Source organism: Cottoperca gobio, chromosome 9 (genome assembly GCF_900634415.1).
Source record: "Cottoperca gobio chromosome 9, fCotGob3.1, whole genome shotgun sequence".
NCBI classification, from domain to species: Eukaryota; Metazoa; Chordata; class Actinopteri; order Perciformes; family Bovichtidae; genus Cottoperca; species Cottoperca gobio.
Window position 1 is genome coordinate 29,800,730 of NC_041363.1, and position 21,248 is coordinate 29,821,977.

The 21,248-nt window shown below is 38.5% G+C and overlaps 2 protein-coding genes across 2 annotated transcripts in view; both read right to left on the reverse strand.

The window, feature by feature from the left end:
- Nucleotides 1–2,874: 2,874 nt before the first annotated feature.
- Nucleotides 2,875–12,633, reverse strand: LOC115012937 (protein phosphatase 1F). Its single transcript, XM_075074132.1, is given in 14 exon segments — nt 2,875–3,597; nt 3,599–3,643; nt 3,645–3,668; nt 3,670–3,693; nt 3,695–3,795; nt 3,798–3,843; nt 3,846–3,904; nt 6,358–6,385; nt 6,984–7,127; nt 7,890–8,078; nt 8,162–8,364; nt 9,124–9,248; nt 11,297–11,523; nt 12,517–12,633. Coding segments are annotated over 13 exon segments (1,233 nt in total). The 5' UTR covers nt 11,461–11,523; nt 12,517–12,633; the 3' UTR covers nt 2,875–3,516.
- Nucleotides 12,634–13,578: 945 nt separating this feature from the next.
- top3b (DNA topoisomerase III beta) overlaps nt 13,579–21,248 on the reverse strand; it is a 37,606-nt gene continuing 29,936 nt past the window's right edge. Inside the window, exons 15-18 of the mRNA XM_029439573.1 lie at nt 19,866–19,966; nt 15,883–16,084; nt 14,874–15,061; nt 13,579–13,975 (exon numbers count right to left, since the gene is read on the reverse strand). Of these exons, the coding sequence (XP_029295433.1) occupies nt 13,703–13,975; nt 14,874–15,061; nt 15,883–16,084; nt 19,866–19,966 (764 nt within the window). The 3' untranslated portion in view covers nt 13,579–13,702. The remainder of the gene's footprint in view (nt 13,976–14,873; nt 15,062–15,882; nt 16,085–19,865; nt 19,967–21,248) is intronic.

The following is a 21,248-nucleotide window of genomic DNA, read 5'->3' on the forward strand; positions in this document are numbered from 1 at the left end:
TATAATACATATATTATATATATCCATAATATATATAATCATTACTATACATATATATATATATTACATATATCTCTGATATATTACATATAATATATATCTATGCTAATCACATATATATACATATATAGATATATATATATGATAGAACCTTAATACATATACACATTTATATTATCTCATATACCTATATATACATATCTCTATTATGACTATCTCTGTATATGTATATTGTATGTTATATTCTATAATGTTATATATATGTATGTACATCTATATGTCTGTCTGTCTATTGTGTATCTCTATTGTATATGTCTCTTATATATGTGTATTTTATACGTATTATTTAGATATATATTATATATATACACATATATATGTTATTATATGTGTATCTCTACTACTACTCTACTCGTATCTGTGTCTCTCTATATATCTATATCTGTATCTATGTGTATACCTCCTATATATTCTCTCTGTGGTCTCTCTAATCTCTCTCTCTCTCTTCGTCTCTCGCTCTCTCTCTTGTCTCTCTCTCTCTCTCTGTTGCATCTCGCTCAGCATGTATCTCCGTCTCCCTGTCTTCTCTCCTCTTCTCTCTCTCTCTGCTCTCTCTCTCTCTCTCTCCCTTCCTCTCTCTCTCGCTGTGTCTCTCTCTCTCTCTGTGGTCTCTCTCGCTCTCTCCTTCTCTCTCTCCTCTTCTCTCTCTCCGCTCTTCTCTCATCTCTCTCTATCTGTCTATCCTCCTGGCGCCTCTCTTCTCATCTCTCTCTACTATCTTCTACTCCCTTCTTCTATCTCCTCTCTCTGTGTCTCTCTCTCTGTTGTCTCTCTCTCTCCTACTCTCTGTGTACTTCGCTCCTCTCTGTCTCCTCTGTGTATATCGAATATGTGTCTATATATCTCTACTCTATATATGTGTTTCTCACTCTGCTATCTATACTCTCTCTCTCTATGTGTTGTAATCTCTATGTCTCTCTTGTTCTATGTCTCATCTCTGCTACTCTACGACTCTCTATTCCCTCTCTCTGCTCGCTCTCCTCTCTCTACTTCCTCCTTCTCTCTCTATTACCTCTCTCTCGTATATCTACATCATAGATAATCTCTATAGACCATATCTAATCTATCTCTCCCTTAATACATAAACCTATATTATATATATACCATTATACATATACATATAATATATATATATTACATATACATCATATTATATAATAATATATACATCTACATATCTATATTATATATATCGATATAATATAGATACATATCTAGACATATATATATATACCATATAATATCTATATAATATCATATATATAACATATATCTCTATAATAATCTCTATCGAGTATATCTACATCTATATATATATATATACATATATATATATCTACATATATAATCATAATATATTATATACATATATAGACATATATATTAATATTATATAATAATATTATATAACCTATAATATACATATACACATATATATCTAGATATATACATAATATACATATATATATGTATGTATATTAGTTATACTCCTAATCGTCTATATACGGCATAATCTAATATATCTAATACTTAATTCTGTCTCTATACTGTATCTCATTATATCTATATGTATCTACTATCTACCTATTGTTTCTACTATCTCTCGTCTATTACGTCCTATCTCTCTCTGCTGCTCCTCTCTCTCTCTCTCGTCTCTATCTCCTATCACTCTCGATTATATGATGATCGGTCTCCTTGTCGCTCCTCTAGTCTGCTTATAGCTCCTCTGTTTTATGTCTCGTCTCTCTATCTCTCTGTCCTCTCTCGTCTCATATCTTCTACTCTCCTCACCTATCTCTCTCTACATATAATAGCGTTATATATGTTGTTTCCATTCTTCATAGTTATTTTAAATAAAAAATAAAACGCACCTGATAGGACTTTCTGTGCCATTTTGTTCCGCCTCATGTATGTTAACACTGAAACTGCTCACCTTCAGTAAAAAATAAAGTCTTACAATGAAATGACAGAAGTAAAAGACTCGCAGATGATACATTATATTTTCCTTGAACTTAGTTAAAAATACACATTACAAAAAATCTAATTCAGTCTTTATAACGGATTTAGATCTATTCAAATATATTAAAATATTAACAGACAAATTCTCATTGCTTTTAAATTCAGCAGTTGATACTAAACATTATATAAAACAGCACACCATCCTGTCAGTGATACAGAAATATACATCTCAAAATCATTACAGCAAAAATATTTATATACATGTTATCAAGACATGATAACGAACAGTTAAGATATAAAAACAAACAACAAAGGAGTCAGAAATACTCAGAGTAAAGCAAAATGGGTTCCACATCAATACTCACAACAGCCAAATTACGTATTTGGTTTTGTCACCCTAAATGGACTGCATTTAAAATATATATATATCGCTTGTCTAGTCTCAAAGCAACTTCCCAACACACTGGTGGCTGTGTGTACCCACCTACAGGTAAGCCCAAGGTTACTATGACCGCTGGTGGATCTCTACCCTTGAGGGCTGATGGGCATTATTTAGACTGAAGTTGATGATAACTTCGATAAGGATTCACTTTCCCTCATGGAACATTAAAGGTATCCAATGCAGCCCAGCACGTCCTCGTCATGCGTAGTTGAAGACACTTGAAAACATGGATGAGATGTGATAATCTTACATTTTCATTTGACAAAAACACTAATACAGAGCATAAGCCCCTCCCACAGAGAATATATATAACACACACACACACACACACACACACACACACACACACACACACACACACACACACACACACACACACACACACACACACACACACACACACACACACACACACACACACACACACCCACACACACACACACCACACACACACACACACACACACACACACACACACACACACACACACCACACACACACACTCTTTATTTATTTCACATTTGAGAAGTCGTTAAGAATAAAGTAGAAAATATCAGAATAAATCAAACTACGTAGCATTAGTGCATATACTGAAAGTTTGACTTGATATAATTTCTTCCCCTTCATGACCGGCGCTAATACCCTGCTGTACACACGTGCACATACGCACGCAACAAGTTGATACGATACTCACATGGTGCATATCCGTAAACAAATGAATGATCACAAAACAACTGAGAAACGGCTAACCTGCTGCAGCTAGTATTAAAATGTAGGGAAGCTAGTTGGATTCTGGCTGTAGGGATTGTGTTTGGGGACGCAGTAGGGGCCCACATTATCTTGTTTAAATACAGTTGAATCAACACTTTTCCTCCAAAGCAGTAACACAGTGCGACTACACACCCTGCTGTGTTCATATGTTTTTGTTAGAATCAATGAGCTTTCTTAGTCTGCAGGATGTCCGACAGCTTCTATGGACGAAAATAGGCTGAGAAATGCTGAGTCAGGCAGTAAGCTTGACACAGTGTTGTCTGAGCAGCAGACCATCTTCTTCTTCATTGCGGTGGTGTATCTTGGTCCCGAGTAGCTTGTGCAGGTCCAGTGGTGGAGTTTTGAGCAAGTAGCTGCTCCGGTGGGACGCAGGAACACCAGCATCACTGTGATGTTATCACTAGAACCAGCTGGCCTTAGCGTGACCTACCAGCTGTTTGAGCGACTCTTACGCCAGAAGTTTTCCTTAGACTGTTCCAGCAGAGCACCCCCCCACCCTCGGGGTCACCACACTCCTGGAGAGCAATCCAGGACCAGATGTGGGACCTCTGAAGGTTTGACGCATCAAAGAAGCATCCACACGCCAGCAGCACGTAGTCCTCGTCCCCCAAAACAGCTCGGTTGTCAAGCAGTCAGCATCTCCAGACACATAGGGCTTCTGGTCAAAGTCACCTTGGGGAGGGATGTGGATGTGGATGTGAGGTTAAAACAGCTTCAGCTAAATAAAAAAAAAATTAAAAAAAAAAGATATATATAGATTTATTCTATATATATATATATATATATTTATTCTATATATATATATATATTATATATTATATATATATTAATTTTATTCTATCTTATATATATCTATATCTATATATATTATTCTATATATTATATCATCATATATATACTCTCTCATGATTATCTAGTATATATATATATATATTATCTATCATATATATATATTCATATCTATCATATATCTATCTATCCTATACTATATATCTTTCTACGCTATATTTCTACTTCTATATTCCTAGTATCATTATATATTCTTATATCATCTTATCTTTATCTCTCTCTTATACTATCTATCTCAATTTCTATACTAATATACTACTCTCCTCTATCCATCTATCATATATATATATCATCTCTAATTCATATCTTATCATCTCCAATAATACTTATATATAATTCTATAGATCAGATACATTTATTATCTTATAATATCATATATATATAAAATAATCCTCAAGATCTCTCTCTCCCTCTCTCTCTACCATCCCATACTCTCTCTTCTCTCCTCTACTCTCTCTCTCTCTCTCTCTCTCTCTTCTTTTCTCTCTATCTCTCCTCTCTCTCTTCTCTCTCTCTCCTCCCCTCTCTCTCTCTTTACCTCTCTCCCTCTCTCTCTCCTCCATCCCTCTCTCTCTCCTCCATCTCTCTCTCTCCCTCTCTCTCTCGCTCTCTCTCCTCTCTCTCTCTCCCTCTCTCTCTCTCTCTCTCTCGCCCCCTCTCTCTCTCTCTCTCTCTCTCTCTCCTACCCCTCTCGCTCTCTCTCTCTCTCTCTCTCTCTTGCTCTATCCTCTCTCGTCCTCCCTCTCTCTTCTCTCTCTCTCTCTCATCTATCCTCTCATCTCTCTCTCTCTCTCTCTCCTTCTCTCGCCTCCTCTCTTCTCCCCTCTCTCCCCCCTCTCATCTCTCTCTCTCTCTCTCTCTCCCTCTTTCTCTCTCTCCTCCTCCTCTCTCTCCTCTCATCCCTCTCTCTCTCTCTCGTCCTCTCTCCTTCTCTCTCTATCCCTCCCTCTTCTCTCTCTCTCTCGCTCCTCCTCTTATCTCTCCTCCGTTCCTCTCGTCTCTCTCCTCTCCTCCCTCTTCTCTCTCTCTCTCATCCTCCTCCCTCATCTCTCCTCTCTCTCCTATCCCTCTCTCCTCTCTCTCTCGTCCTCCCTCTCTCTCTCTCTCTCTCCCTCTCTCTCTCTCCTCTCTCTCCCTCCCTCTCTCTCTCTCTCTCTCCTCCTCTCTCTCCTCCTCTCTCCTCCTCTCTCCACTCTCTCTTCTCTCTCACTCTCTCTCCTCCTCTCTCTCTCTCTCCCTCTCTAAAAAAAAAAAAAAATGAAAAAAAAACTCAACCACACTCAAACGCCTCACCACAAAACCTCTCCCTCTCTCTCTCTCTCTCTCTCTGCCGCCCCACTCTCTTCTTCATCTTTTTCCCCTTTTCCGCCCCCCCCCTTCCCCCCCTTCCCTCTTCCTCTCTCTTCTCCTCTCTCTCGCCGCCCTCTCCTCTCTCTCTCTCTCTCGCCCACTCTCTCTCTCTCTCTCCGCTTCTCATCTCGCCCTCCCTCGCCTTCTCTCTCTCTCTGTCTCTCTTCTTCTCTCTTCCCTCCTCCTCTCCTCATCGTCCTCTTCCATTCTCTCCCATCTTCTCTCTCTACCTCTGCTCTCTCTCTCTCTCTCTCTCTCTCCTCCTCTCTCTCTCTCGTCGTCTTCCCCTCTCTCTCTCCCTCTCCTCTCTCTCTCCTCATTCTCCTACTCTCTCATCTCCTCCCTCCCTCTCTCTCCCTCGCTCTCCCTCCCTCTCTCTCTCTCTCTCCCTCTCTCTCTCTCCTCTCTCATCCTCTCTCTCTCTCTCTCTCTCTACTCTTCTCTCGCTCTCTCTTCTCTCCCTCCCTCTCTCTCTTCTCTCTCCTCTCTCCTCTTCGATATCGTCTCTATCTACCTCCTATAGCTCTAGACGAATTATCTTAGATTCTATCGTTCTTACTCCTCTCATGCTTCTCTCTATCTCTTCTATTCTCTCTCTCTCTTATTCTATCCATCTGTCCATCTCCTCTCTCGCTCTCCTTCGCCTAAGATATATACTCCTTCTCTTATACTCTCGCTCTCTTTCGCTACTATCTCGCTCTCTCTCTCTCTCTCTACTCTCTCTCTCCTCTCTTCTTCTCTCTCTCTCGCTCGCTCGCCTACCCTCTCTATCTCGCTTCTCTCCTCTCCTGCGCATCCCGATACGCTTTCTCTCTCCTACCTCTCCTCCCTCCCACTCCCCTGCCTTTTTCGCTGCCGTCCCTCCGCTTCTGGATCCACAGCTAGGTGCCGTACACTTCCGCCGCCCCCTACTTGTCACCAGCCACCAAGATCCTCAATTCTCTGTTTCTCATCCTGGAGAGTAAAAAGGACAAAAGAGAGCGACCTTACCATCTGACCACCTTCCCACCGTTTATGTTATCTGAAGATGCAGTACTTTTATTTTAACTATCTTCAATGTTTTAAATCCACATATGACAAGTTCCCTGGAGACGGCAGCTGGCATTACGCTTTAAAGTAAAAAAGGTTAGAACAATGAACATACGAACAATTACGTTTTTTTTAAATGGAATCTCTTACCAATTCTGTGAACGCCTAAAGTTTGACAATTGGGTGATGCTAAAGGAAACACCATGAAGTCTTTTAAATAAAAAGGGTGCAGTTAACTTTATGGCAATACAAACTTTTGGTTGGCCTGGAAAATCTGAATGCTTTCCACCAGGTATCACATGCAAACAATGTTTGGAGGTAGAGTCATTTATTCGTTTTTTCCCCCCCAGTTCACCTAATTCAGCAATATGTTTACAGAGCACTGGAGGAGGCTGCATTTCAGCATCTTTAAAAGTAGTGATAGCCTAAAAATATTATTTATTAAAAAAATAATTGTTTCCTTGACCTCCAACGTTAGTTTAGCAATTGTTGAGCTAACAATGTCTGTCTGTGATATCCCTACCTCTCTGTCTGGTTTATGGGGGTCCATGAGTGTTACAGCTTGTTCCTTTCTGACCAGTATTGCTTGCGAGTCTCCCAGCCAAGCCACAGTTAGCTCTTGTCCCTGGATCAGCACCGCTATGCCTGTAGTGCCACTCCGCAGACGCTGACAACACACACATTATTTATCAGTATTGGTTTCTCTGCAGCACTGTACAATACGATGAGCAGATAAAAAAAAACTCAGATCCCTGAACCCAAAATTGGAATCCAGTGGTAAAAGTTTTGAATGGCAACACGGAGCAGCTCGCCAATCGGAGGTCCTGTTGCAGCTTTGTGGGTTGGACTTAATTACATTCTTAGAAATCACAATACTTAAACGTCTCTAAATCAAAGAGAGTTGTGTTTAAATGAACATAAGCTCGAAGTGAAAACGTTAAAATAAGTCAAATACATTTTTATTAGATGGAATGAATGGAAAAAATGTAAGAACAAAGTTAAATCTAAAAGCTTTTGTAAAATTTATTTTGATATTCCATTTTAAAATTCAATTAATATTTCATGGTTTAGAAAAGACAAAATAAGGAATATAATTATTAATTGGTCATTTTACTGATCTTATCATTTCATAAAACTGAATTATAGTATATTTATTTTAATTAGTCGATAAATAATTGTTTATAATTTAAGTTAAAATAAAATAACCCTTATTGATACCCAGAGTGGAAATGTTGGGTGTCGAAGCAGCCAAGACCGAAATAAATACAAACAAATAGTCTAGTACAACTAGAATAAGAATAGAAGCAAAATAGAATCTGTAAACGTAATTTTACCAGTGGCACACTCATACCAGAGTGTGATGGTGCATGTACAGTATGTCAGCTCAAACCTGAGTGTTCAGGATACCGGAGTGATGCTGCTTCAGTACCTCTCTCTTGGCTTTGCCCTTGAACATGTCATCTGTGTGTTTGAAGGCTGTTTTAAAGGCTGTGGCGGTGTCACTCTGCAGCATCTCCTGTTTACTCAGAGCAACATGGAGGTGAGTGGCAGCATAGGTGGCAGCGTCCAACCCTCCATGGCCATCAAACACAGCGTAGTAGGCACACTCCACTCCATCCTGCACATGGTATAGTGTGAAAAAGAGGTGTTTTGAATGGAAAACCAGTAAGAAATAGTGTTGTTGCAGTGAACGTCGTGTACCTGAACTCCAAAGAGCTGGTTGAACTCAGCTAGAGCCAAGTGTTTGTCCTCCATCTTCCTCCTGGTGTTCTTGATGGCATGAACGGAGCAGCGGAGGAACCGTGAGGGGGAGGGCATGGGCTTGGGAAAGTTTTGATGCCACAGGAGCACCACATCTATCAGCTTGTTGAAAAAAAGATGTTGGACTGCTTCTGACCTAAGCACTGACAGTAAGATCAAATCAACAAAATGACAGCCTTTGGTTCTTACTACCTTTTGCTATACAGTACAATACATGAGGATACTGAACGAAAATGAAGAAGAGTAGCTGTTCAAACATTTCATAGTTTTAGGTTTAGGCTGCATATGAAACTTCAAAATGCACAAAATGACTATGTGGAATGTTTTACACAGTAAACTCATTATTGAAGCACAGTCTTCCCTAATAATGCCACATTGTGAACAACAAATCTGTGTTGAAACGGCAGGAGGTAAGCTAGTTAAAGTTTGCTGTTGGACCTGGTGAATGGAGGTTCCATAGAGTTGTATTATGGTGCGTTATTCATGAATGATGCTTTATTCAGTAAAAATTGGTATTGGGGGAAGATAAATTACGAAGTTATCATGAAGTGTTCAATTGTAAAATGTTGTTTTTGCAGAGAAACTTCTCCAGTTGTTTGAAGACGTTTTCACAGGAATATAAAATAGATATTAGAGATGAATGATGAGCTGTTTAACTTGCTAACAAAAACCAGAATGCAAACGGTACTAAAGGACTGTATGTTGAAGTACGTGGGATTTATCGTTTTGTTTTTGACCGTGATATCGAATTAGTATCAAGAATCATTTAATTTCACTGCTATTCACTGGTACTTCATTTCTGGTATCCTGACATCCCTACTAGAGATACTCCTCAGTATAACACAATATAATTTAACACCACAAAATGCAGCCTCCAAAATAAGCATGAAGTAAACACTTACAGACTACTTGCTGTTCCTCTTCCTTGTTGTCCTCAGAGGGGCAGTGGAAAGGTGATAGGTCATTCTGCAACAGCTGGGACAGCGCTGCCTGGCACAGGAGGGCACTGAGGCCGGCAGGAGCACCCCTGAACCAACAGAGAGCAGCAGAAAAACATGTGTACTTTGTCAAGCTCTGAACATGATTAATGTTTCTCACAAGACTTTGAAGCCAAGTGATACACAACTGTGCAGCCAGAGGAGACAGATCCTTAGGAACCTTGGACTAAGGCATGGGTTTGCAACCCGACGCTCAGGAGCCACATGCGGCTCTTTAACCCCTCTGTAGTGGATCCCTTTAGTTTTGACTAAAACTGACAAAAACATGGAACGACATATTTATTTTTATGTATTTTTTGTTGCATAGTGGACAATCTTTCAAAATGAACAACTCTTATCTTGGAGCTCAAGGTGATATTGTGACACTGAAATTTTTTTTGTCACATTCTACGGGCGCGGTGCCTTTCCCTGCAGGTGGCTAATATTGAGTTTTCGACCACCGGCTAACTTGGTATGCTAACCATGGATAAAACCAAGAAAGGTCTCGGAGGAAAAAAAGAGTTTAATTCTGTGTGGACAGATACATTTGCTTTCATTGCCAACGATGCTGGTTTACCTGCCTGCTTGTTATGTGGCGAGAAATTAGCTAACAACAAAAAATGTAATGTTGAAAGACATTTCAGATAGTACGGCGTGGAAAGCCGTTCACAGATGGAGAATACATGAAAGAATCATTCTTAAAGATTTCAGAGCATCCATTTTCGGACTTCAAAAACAAAATTAGAGATAGGTCTCTCTCTGCAAAGACAGGGCCATTAAAACAAACATCACAAGACAAAACAAAGAAATTATCACCCCAACCATGTGGATGAAAACACACTGAAATGGACATAATTAAATACAAACTGGCCTATTTTTTTAAGTTTACTCTTTTAAAATCAATGAATTATGCTGCAACTATAAAAACATTTATTTAATTTATATATTGTATTTTTTATTGTTTTGTGTATATTTATATTATATTCATTTGATTTGATTTGATTCAATTAAATAAATATGTTGAGAACTAAAATAGGACTGTGTTTCAAAGTAGGCCTAAACATGCCACTGTATTTTTTCCTTCTCTTTTAAAGAGTTTGGTGTTTTCCTTTGTTAAAACAGGTAAAAATAGCAATACCATCTCAACAGTTTCCTTCATTGTCATTCTGTAATTTCATAAATGCAACAAATATAGTATAAATATATATAAAACTTATAAGCAGAGTTATCAAATATGTTTTGCGGCTCAAGACAAATCTTATTTGGTGGAAGAGGGGACAAAATGGCTCTTTTGATAGTAAAGGTTACCGACAACTGGACTAAGGAAACAGGACATGGGGAGAACAATAGCGTTTCTACAGACAGGATATGAAGTATTCCTGACATAGTTATTTTATTTCAATGACGAGCCTTAAAACAGCTAAGAACGGAGACTAAAGACTTCAGGCAGATTTGCGCAGTCCAGAGTTAGTAAGAGTAAAAAGGATCAAACATTCCAGCAGGTGTGTCTCACCAAACTCTATGACTAAGAAAGGTTCATCTTTACTGCTTTGTAAACGTTTCCATTGCATTTAGGCTGAAACCCAAATCATGTCATAATTACGAAAAACATGTTCAGAAGCTTCTTTCAAACATGCACCGTGACTTAAATCTGATAGCAATTTAACATGTCTCATATCTGAATAAGCGACTGAGTCACTTTGACGTAAAAATCAGCAATATTTATATTAGTGGAGGAAGATATGAGGAGGGAGTTCTGCTGTTTTGTGTCAGCTCTGGTCTTCTACAGCTCTTTTGTTTAGTACTTTCTGGTTTCAAGTTCATATAGTGTGTCAGTAACAGTGTGAAGTCAAAGAGCAAAGCCAACCATGCATTCTGAAGGAGCAGGGCAAGAGCAGAGCTGTCAGGAATCTGAGGAATGCAGCCACAGATACACAAGCGCACACACACAAGATGGGCGGACCAATTTAGTGTGAAATAAAGGCTATGACATGTAATATGATACTGCAAATGATGTTAAAATAAGCAACAAAAAATATATAAAAGTATAACTTTAACATGTAAAATGCATCGTGTGTACTTCTCCCTCCGGTCATACCTGGCAGCCAGCAGCCTCAGGCCCAGCTCCAGGCTCTCTCCATGCAGCTCCTCCAGGGTGACTATGCGGCTCAGAGGGCTGATGGGCAGCAGACTGCCTTCCTCCAGAGCAGCTGGGAATTCCTCCACAAACCTCCTCAGGAAGCACCTGGCCTCCTCCTCCATCCTGCTGACTCTGGCTGCAGTAAGCTCTCAGGTAAACAGGGCGTCAGGGGTCACAGGTGGATACTTAAAGGGCAGAGAAAGTAGGCTTACTCTGAGCACTGTGTGAATGCCGTGTACACATAACAGATGGACATTTTAATTTCCAGCAGGTAACGGGCAGCAGTAGCTCAGTCCGTGGATGGTCCAAGCCATCACAGGGTGTGGACTGGGAGCTGGAGAGGTGCCACTTCTCCTGCGCACTGTGAGATACTCTTGGCCAAGTTGAGCAAGGCACTAAACCCTGACCATGCATGGGCAGCCCCATCTAGCGAACATCTAAATCAATAGTGTGTGTGTGTGTGTGTGTGTCTACTCACAAAGCTGACAACCAGCGTGAAACAATTGAAATTGTATATGATATGTAAAAATATTTTATTACAATCTCATTTTTGACTGACAAGTATTTAATTTTACCAAAAATGTTTTTTTATTTTTTCGGCGGAAATGGGCTCCCTTAAATAACACCATCGCCAACGAGCAGCCATTAGATTTAAACGAGTAGCACAATGAACACAGCAAGGTTGGATATATGTAGATATAGTTACACATTCAGGGTTCCACTCCACATTAGACTGAGCGGCATGTGCCAAAGCTGCGGGACATCACGTCAGGCAGAAAGTGAATGGCTAGATATTAAATGTTTACAACCTACGCTACTCAACTTTACATTTTTGTGTACTTTGCTTTCCCAATAATATCGTGATTTTACGTGTTGTAAATGAATTTACGTTATTTTCCCTTGCGCTGACGGCAGCGTTCGCGTGCACATTGGCATGCATGTAGTCAGCAACACAAACATTACGGCAATTGATGGCTGGATTAATTTAGAAATTATAATTCCCAACGAGAATTGAGCAGTTTCTTCATTTTACCTAGAGCTAGTTAGACTGCAACTATTCATTAGCGATCATTAGCATAGTGATGTTCCGCCTACACAAACAGACTGCTGAGGGAAACACGCCCTTTGGCTAGGTAAAGAGTAAAGGACAGAGGACACAAACACAAACCTGCACTGACCTGATGACAACAGACTGCTGGTAGAAACACAATCAAAAGGGCTTTATGCATGAATGTATAGGCTCAACACGACATTAGGACCCGTTTCCTGTAGGCTCCGCTATCGCACGAGCCTCCTCCTTCCACTCTACATTTAAAGGGCCATACCAATATTTAGATGGAGGATAATTTCACAAAATGGAAATAGGACATTAAGACAGAAAAATTAAATGAATAACTGTTTGGAAGTTTAAGATTAACTAAGTAAGAAGTAAGGCTGGTTAGCGCAGATTTACAAGCCACAGAGCCATGGTGGCCAGTAACTTATATACTTATTATAGAAAAAAAAATATATATATATATATAAAAAATATATATATATATATATATAAAAATATAATATATATAAAATATATATATATATATAAAAAAAAAAAAATATATATATATATATATATATAAAAAAATATATATATATATAAAAAAATATATATATATATAAAAAAATATATATATTTATATATATATATATATATAAAAATATATATATTTTTATATATATATAAAATATAAAAAAATATATATATATATAAAAATATATTAAATATATATATATATATATATATATATAAAAAAAAAAATATATATATATCAAACATATATATAAAAATATATATATCTATCAAAATATATATATATATAAAAATATATAAAAATATATATATAAAAATATATATACATAAATATATATATATTTATATATATATTTATTATTGGCCACACACCACCAACACCATAGTTCTGTGGCTTATAAATCTGCGTTAACCAGCCGCAGCCTGAAATTCATTGCTTCTAAAGTAGTGTTACAGTAGTTACAGTAAGAATGTCCTCTGAATGAGGTGAAAGCAATGAAAGACACCATGGTGTTACCACAGCTTTGCACTGTGGCTCATTACAGCAGTTTCAAAAGTGTGGCAATGAAACATCAGCGAGACATCATTTTCTATGATGTTTCCTTGAAAACAGCTTTAAAGTGTACAACATTCTGTATGTATGAACTCTTTAATGATTGTGAACAAACACTGACATTTAATACATATTTTACTTCAGTATAATTAAATTCACATGTAAAACAGAAGTCCATTTACTGACATATACACCTTCATACTATGTGTCAAGCAAATACAAGATGCGTTATACAGACACCCTATACAAAGTAAGCTGCCAAGGCAGCCATTTTGTCTTTAGGCTTTTTGGGATTGCCACGGCGTCCCCTGCCACGTCCCCGTCCTCCTCGTCTCGCACCCCCACCCCGGTGCCTCATGGTGGCATGTTTGAGCTCCACCAGATCCTGGAAGACTGGATCACAGAAAACACAGCCAGTGTGTTGGGTCTCGCCAGCAGGAAGTGGTGTGCGAGTCTTGTTGAAGTCAACCGCGACCAAAGAGGCTTCGCAGGCATCGCAGCTCTCCTGTGCAACCTATGTGGCAAGAGAAGAAACATAGAAGCAGAACTGGGATAAAGACACATTTTATAAATTGGAAATGATAAAACCTTCAGGACAGGGTACTAATGAGCAGAGTTTAAATCACTCCACTACTATGTCTAGCCTATAGTGTATGCTGTTATTTCTGTAACATCTTTACTGTACCTGTAGTGTGATATGGATGTAAACATAGATAGATTGGCACAACATTTTGTACAGACATTCCTAGTTTCAGAGGATGAATATGAATAACTTTGGTGATCCCTGACTTTCCCTCTGTGCTACCAGCAGCTTCACATTTTCAGTGAGATGTCTCAACAAATATTGGATTGAAATTTGGTCCAGACAACTAATAAGTCTAGTTCTAAAAACTACTATTCATTTATTTTTATTAAATGGAACTCTATATCTGGGAGCCATTTTTAAAGATGTATGTTTTCTGTTCAAACCAATACACTTGGGGCTGAGAGCCACAGACTGAGTAGGGAAGTCGGAAAGTATTGAGAGACTGACTAACACATTGTATAAACACATTGTATAAACATACAATCTTGTCTTTGTATTTGTTGATGACGAGAAATATAATAATGGCAGACGTTTCCTTAAAATTCTGCTGCAAAACCTTGTGTACCTTATTGTACATGAGAGGAAACATTTAACATTTGCTTCCCTTCAGCAGGCAAATATATTGGTACTATAGCTCTGGTTGAAGGTACATTAATAAGGGAACTCAGCTGCTCATGTTTGGTGCCAGTAGATGTCTGGATATTTAGATCACTAAGTGTGTTTGCTGTTCTGAGCCTGTAAAGTCTTTTTAAACATTTAATGTGACAATGGACCATATAAATAAGATTATCTTGACATAGAACAGGATGTAGGACCATTTTCTTACCTGCACTCTATGTGCATGGTCAAAGAAGTGCACCACCACATTGCATGTATTACAGGCCATCCTCCATTTTGGTCCAGAAGTGGGATCCAGCACCAAAACCCCACTATCACACTCCACGCACTGTCCAATGCCCAAAGAGTTGAGAGAGTGCTGACAGGATGGATGGGTGCATTCATTGCATCCCATACCTGGAAAAGCAGATTTAAAAAAAGGAGTCAGAATGTCAGAAGGCTATAAAAGACCAAGTAAGCCACATTTAAGCGCAAAGTAAGCTGTTGTGCAAATGTGCGCTGCGGTTTTCATTGAATTACAGCTCCTGATTTATTAAGAGAGCAGCTCATTATGCAATCAACTTCTATACTGAACCTGGAACTGACCTCCAGAGGCAATCTGTGAGTGAGGAAACGGTCAGTAGGTACAGTTCAGAGGTAGGTTTTCAATGACATCAAACTCAAAAGTAATGGTAGAAAACATGGTGCTTTTGCTTTTGCTTTTAAAAAATAATCACTTTGGCTTTCACCTGAGAAAGAATTACTCAAAATATTACTCCTAAAAGCATATATAATTCTTAATACATTAGTGTCAATGTATTCATGGTGGGAAATGAAGAGGACAGAGATTAAGTAGTATAATAAGACAAATCAATACACACAAACCCCAAAACCAGCGGAGAGGACATTTTACAGATCACTAGAGGTTGATGCATCGTTTGTTTCTTTACTCTATTCGAGGTTGATCTATAGTTGTACACTTAACTTCTTGCACTTAACATTACAGTGACACCCTATAAGAGGTTGATGTATTGTTTGCTCCCAGACTTAGCGGATAGTCTGAAACAGAACTCCCACTTCTTCATAAAACGCCCTGAAAAATAGTTTTTTTTAAAGATTATAATTTTAACCAAATCATTGTAATTCATCATCATCACAAACTTGTACAAAGTAATAATGACTTACTAGTGTTAGCCACTATCTAACAACCACAAGAGTTACTAAGAGTCTTGTCCTACCTTTCTTCATGTCCCTGAAAGGCGGGTTGCTGAAGCAGTACGGGCACAGAGGGTAGCTCTTGCCCCGGGGCCCAGAGGTCCACAGCACAAGCTCAAAGTCATCGAGCGGACAGCGGAGCTCCTTGTACAACTTGATTGCTCCATTCTGGGGAAGACTGTAGGTCTCGTCACAGTGGGAGCAGTGGAGCCTGCTGGGCTTGGCCTGATAAACATTCAGATCAGAGATGTGAGGATTATTCACTTTCATGGGCATCATACAGACTGGACAGTTAAGACAACAAGGTGTAAATATCAAGTCCTCACTTAAGCAACCTCCTCCACCATCACCACTATGGCTCTTGTACTGTGGCCGCTTATAAAGGAAAAAGGAGGCTGTTATCATCATCAATATTTAGTGCGTTTGTAGTCGATCTTGTAACTTCAGTTATTTGCAGTTTAATACAGCATGCGCACTAAATTAAAACAGTAGTTATCCTGATGACCAGTTATACTGCTGATGATACCATCTTGTATGCATGTAGGGCTTTTTTCACTATGGCAACTTAAAGGTTCTTTATATGCAGTGTTTCCCCTAGGTTTACGACTTTGGAGGGGCGCTCACCGTGCGGGGGGGGGGATTGAGTGCGCGTGATTGCGTGCGGAGATTGTGTGCACGTGCGTGGCGTGGTTTCTATGTAGCTCTCCCCTCTTCCGCTCTTTAGGTGTGTGTGCGTGTGTCAGCTGCGAAGCCCCGCCCTTCGCAAAATGGAGTGAAGGAGAGAATGTGAATGTGAAAGTAGACAGTGCACACTGAAACGTGCACATAAATTAGATCAATAGCATAAGTGTTTAGTTTATTTAATAAAAGAGCACCTGTCGATGTGAAAAGTGAGTTGTGAATAATGAAAATATATTAAAACAATTATTGGACAAAAAAAACAAAAAACACCTTGAATTTTAATTTTTCATTGTTTCTAAAGCAATGTTTCTCACATGTGGGAACAGAGCTGGAGCAAACTGCTGTTTTGCTTTGAGAGCTCACAACAACACAACTTTCTCAGATTCAACCCAAACAAAACAAGAAGAACTCGTCAGAAAGTCGGACACAGACCATAAAACCATCTGCTGCAAAGTTTGCCACTACAGGCATATCTGTAGTGCAGGCTATCCGTCATCAGCTGGCACAATGTGCCTTTTTTCTTTTGCAGCCTAAATGGGTAGACTACAGTACACAGATATGCCTTAACACAATGTGTTGTTTGTGGCTGCCTCTGTATGAACAGTATCTCTGCTGTACGACATACAACGGTTACCAGATAAAACATATGGAGAAGCCGTGCACAACCCCAGATAACACAAATAACAATAAAAATGTATAGTTGCACATTTTTGATTAGTATAAGTATTTGACACTATCACACTACATGTACATTACCTGTACATTGCAATGACAACAAGTGTAAACAAAGCAGTTCTAAAAACAGTACAAAAAACTGTCTCAGCTAACCTCGGTTTTTATAACCAATAATCAGTGAGGTAATAGCGGCTGTATACACCTTACATGCAGTAAGTCAGACCAAACTGTGCATGTATAAAAGATTATGGGGAATAAAATGTGCCACCTGTCCTGTAAAATCAGCTGTTTAAAGCCAGACGGTGTTGTCAAATCCTACTTTTCATAATTTCTCTACTGTTGAATCAGTAGTAAAGCCATAGAATGCTGCTTAAATAGTTCATTTTTAACTATCAATTACATTTTTAAGTACAACATTGACATCAATGAGACTGAATAACCTGATGAAAGTAGAACTCAACAATGGACACAAAAAAGGAACAGAGTGTGCTGTCCTGAAGACCTAGTGACCAGTTTAGGAGCCTTGAACTATGTTCACACACATGGTGACTCCTATTCTTTAAAAGTTGAATAATGCAAACAATGTCAAAACAATTCTATTTTGGTTATATGTGAATAAAGGTTACACAACGGGGATTGAGCCGATGGCCCACTGATGAAAAGCCCTTGCATTGGCAGTATTACAAACTAGGTGTCCATGGAGACACCTAGAAGATTCAAAAGCTGCGTAGTCAGTGATGTGTCAGTGGTTGGTCGCAACAGACTTTAACTTACGTGTGTGAAGCGTGGTAGGCCTACTGTATTTTTCCGATGTCGGTAAACGGCTACTGTGGCTGAGCAAGCAAAGTAAAGAGTAATGACTACAGACAATGAAACAACTGACTGACGTCACACAGACGACACGGTTTGGATCTTTGGGGAGAGAAATTTTAAAACTTTTTTACATATTACATATTTACTGTAACTTTAAAGAACACATCGAATAAAAAACTAAACATTTCTAATTGGATGGACCAGAACAGAAAACCCCCACATTAAGTATACTATGTCCACTGTATGGAGATATCCTCTATGTTCTGTCACTTACATCCCTGGAGGCCATTTAGCACCAGTCCTTTCTATGCATTACTCAAGACAGCAATCACACTCACCACTGTGAGGTAAATGAAAACATACCTGTGTGTTCAAAGGCATTATGGGTTATTGTCTATAGACAAACAGGTCAAACAAGTAAATGTATTCTATTTCTAAATTAAATGTATAATACAATAAAGGGAGCTAAAAGCAAAGGGGTCTGCATACTTTCTAGAGCCACTGAATGTGACAGAAAATGAATATTACTAAAGCACATTACACCACAACGTGACTCCCAGTGGTTACAAATGCTTGATTCCAAATATGAACTTTCATGACTGACACTGGCAAAGTTATTTGAAACTGTAATGAAGCAAAAGCGACCAAATGTACATTCTCAATGCACATGGAGCACTTTAGACATGCAAGCTCCCAGAGTACTTCATTCAACGGTTACCTTGTGGTTTCCACGAACACACCACTTAACTGTCACAATTACAATGACCAAAATATTTGCAGCCTCATGATTCATTCATGAATTTAAAAGCGGTTCTCTCATCAGGTGGAAATGGTAATGAAGGGAGCATGTCAGCTTTAGCATTTTAAAGCTTTTTTTCCCAGCTGAACTTTGAAGGCCAGAGATCAACAGACATTGTGTGGTCATGTTGGAACATAGACTGTGCCTTGATGAAGTAAAGACTTAAGTGTAACACAACATGTACAAATTGTTTGAAGGTGGACTTAAGAAGCCGGCCATTGTGATAATGTGTATGCAAGATGTTGAAAAGGTTGCCGATCAATTTCTTGGCTGAGACTGCTGGATTCCAAAACTTACTTTGTTGTATCAGAGTGGAAGCCAAATATATATCAAAAGAAAGAACTAAAAGATAACCCTTATCCTTTTACCACCTTATGACATTGTCAGCTGCTCAACAGTGGAGAACAACGCTCCATAAGGAAGTGTCAACTGTGTAGGCTAACAAGCCACAAACAGGATTGTTTGAGGTGATATTTGTGGCAGGTATTTGTGTATTTGTGTATTGTGTGTGTGTGTGTGTGTGTGTGTGTGTGTGTGTGTGTGTGTGTGTGTGTGTGTGTGTGTGTGTGTGTGTAAAAATGATTGGGGGTAAAAGAAAATTCAACGGTAACTTCTTTTTATTTTTGCAGCCGTTTAGATCTGTGGTTGACTTTATTTTGTTGCATTAATTATATTGTATACACAATCTGAATGTCACAGTTACTGCTGTTTAACTTTTTTATGTTACATTTATGCTGATATAAAACTATACCACTTTAGTGGTACAATTGTAAAAATACTGAAAATTTCATATACAAATATTTTTCAGTATTTTGTTATATCATCAAGAATATTGTTATCTCAAAAATACCCTAAAATATCTTGATATTATTTTAAGACCATATGGCCTCCCCACACTTTAAAGAGGTGTTCTGGTATGTGCATTGTTCATCTTTGTGCATTTTGAAAGGGGTCATGTTAAAGAGGGTCTTGCCGAAGATCAAATCTGCAATCACGCTTTCTTCAGATTATACAGTAGTGTTTGATTGTTCTTCTGACCTGGATGTACTTCATGAAGCGGTGGCACTTGCCGCAGCGGGACAGGGGCTTCCCTGTGGCAGCAATGGGGGAAAAAGAGACCTCCATCAACTCATCCATGCCTGTAAATACAAAACAGACGGTGCTGTGGGCTGGAGTTGCATGGGAAAGAAGTAACTGTAACATACGTCTAAACAATATTTCCATGGGCTTATTCAGCACTACAACTGTGCTATCAATTCCTTTAAAACTTTAACCCTTAAACCACTTCCACCTCTTAAACCTTGCAACTAAAATATCACGCGTCCATGTTAAAGATATGACGCTGCAGTTTTGGATCAGTTTCACCTACACAACTCAATTCAAATGTGATTTATCTCCTCTCTGAAAGTCCCTGCCTGGGTTAACATTGAGAAGGGTATGCTTGTTTCTAAGGCTGGGAAAAATAGCCAAAATCCTCTATCCCGATAAAGGTCAGTTCAGATCTCAATAACGATATGTCATGATATACCTTGTTTTCTTTGTTCAATAAATAAATAAATAGTCTGTATGAACTAATCACATAGTAAAGCCAATTTTTGTATACTAAGAACATTAGTGCAAAATGAACGGAACAGTTTCAAGTGAAATTATAGTCAAAGAAACAAGTATTTACAGCGATACAGCTATATGTTGTAAGTAACTATGTTCACATGTACGCACACATACAGAATAATCACATTCAGACATTGGTTTTATTCAACTGAGTAAATCAAATCTTATAAGAAATTAATTAGTATGTGCTTGTTATTCAATATCAATTTAGATGACGTATTTATGTATAACGATATATGATTTCTGAAAGAATATGAAAGATAAATGATCATATTGAATGATTGCCCAGCCCTACTTGATTCTGTTCCAACTAAAGCTTTTGTAAAACAATCAAGTCAGTCTATGTCCTCTCATAAGTCAGTCTTAGAGGTTTCAAGGGAAATGGTAGAGTTATGCAAAGACTCTTTTTGAAAACTGAACTGATGCTGTATAAATATGACGATCTGAAACTAACCATATGATTTGAATACAATAGAATAGAAAATGCTGTATTTGTCGTCGTTGCACACATTGTACAACATGTGCTGTGCATCTCTTGAAACGGTACATTTAACATTTGGTAAAGTCAGAAATATCTCCAGTTTAAGTGCTTTCTCTTTCCAGTGTTGACATCTGGCCCTAATCCAAACACTGAAATCCCAAAACTATATCAACATGTCTGCTAGAAAAAAGGTGTTGCATCCCATTTCTGTCACTTTATCAGCGAGGCCAACACACCTTAATGTGGTGCTCTTAATTCAATTAGCAAAAAAAACATTGGGGAAGTTAGAGAAGGAAATGTTAGCTTCAGGAAATTACACATTTCTCTGG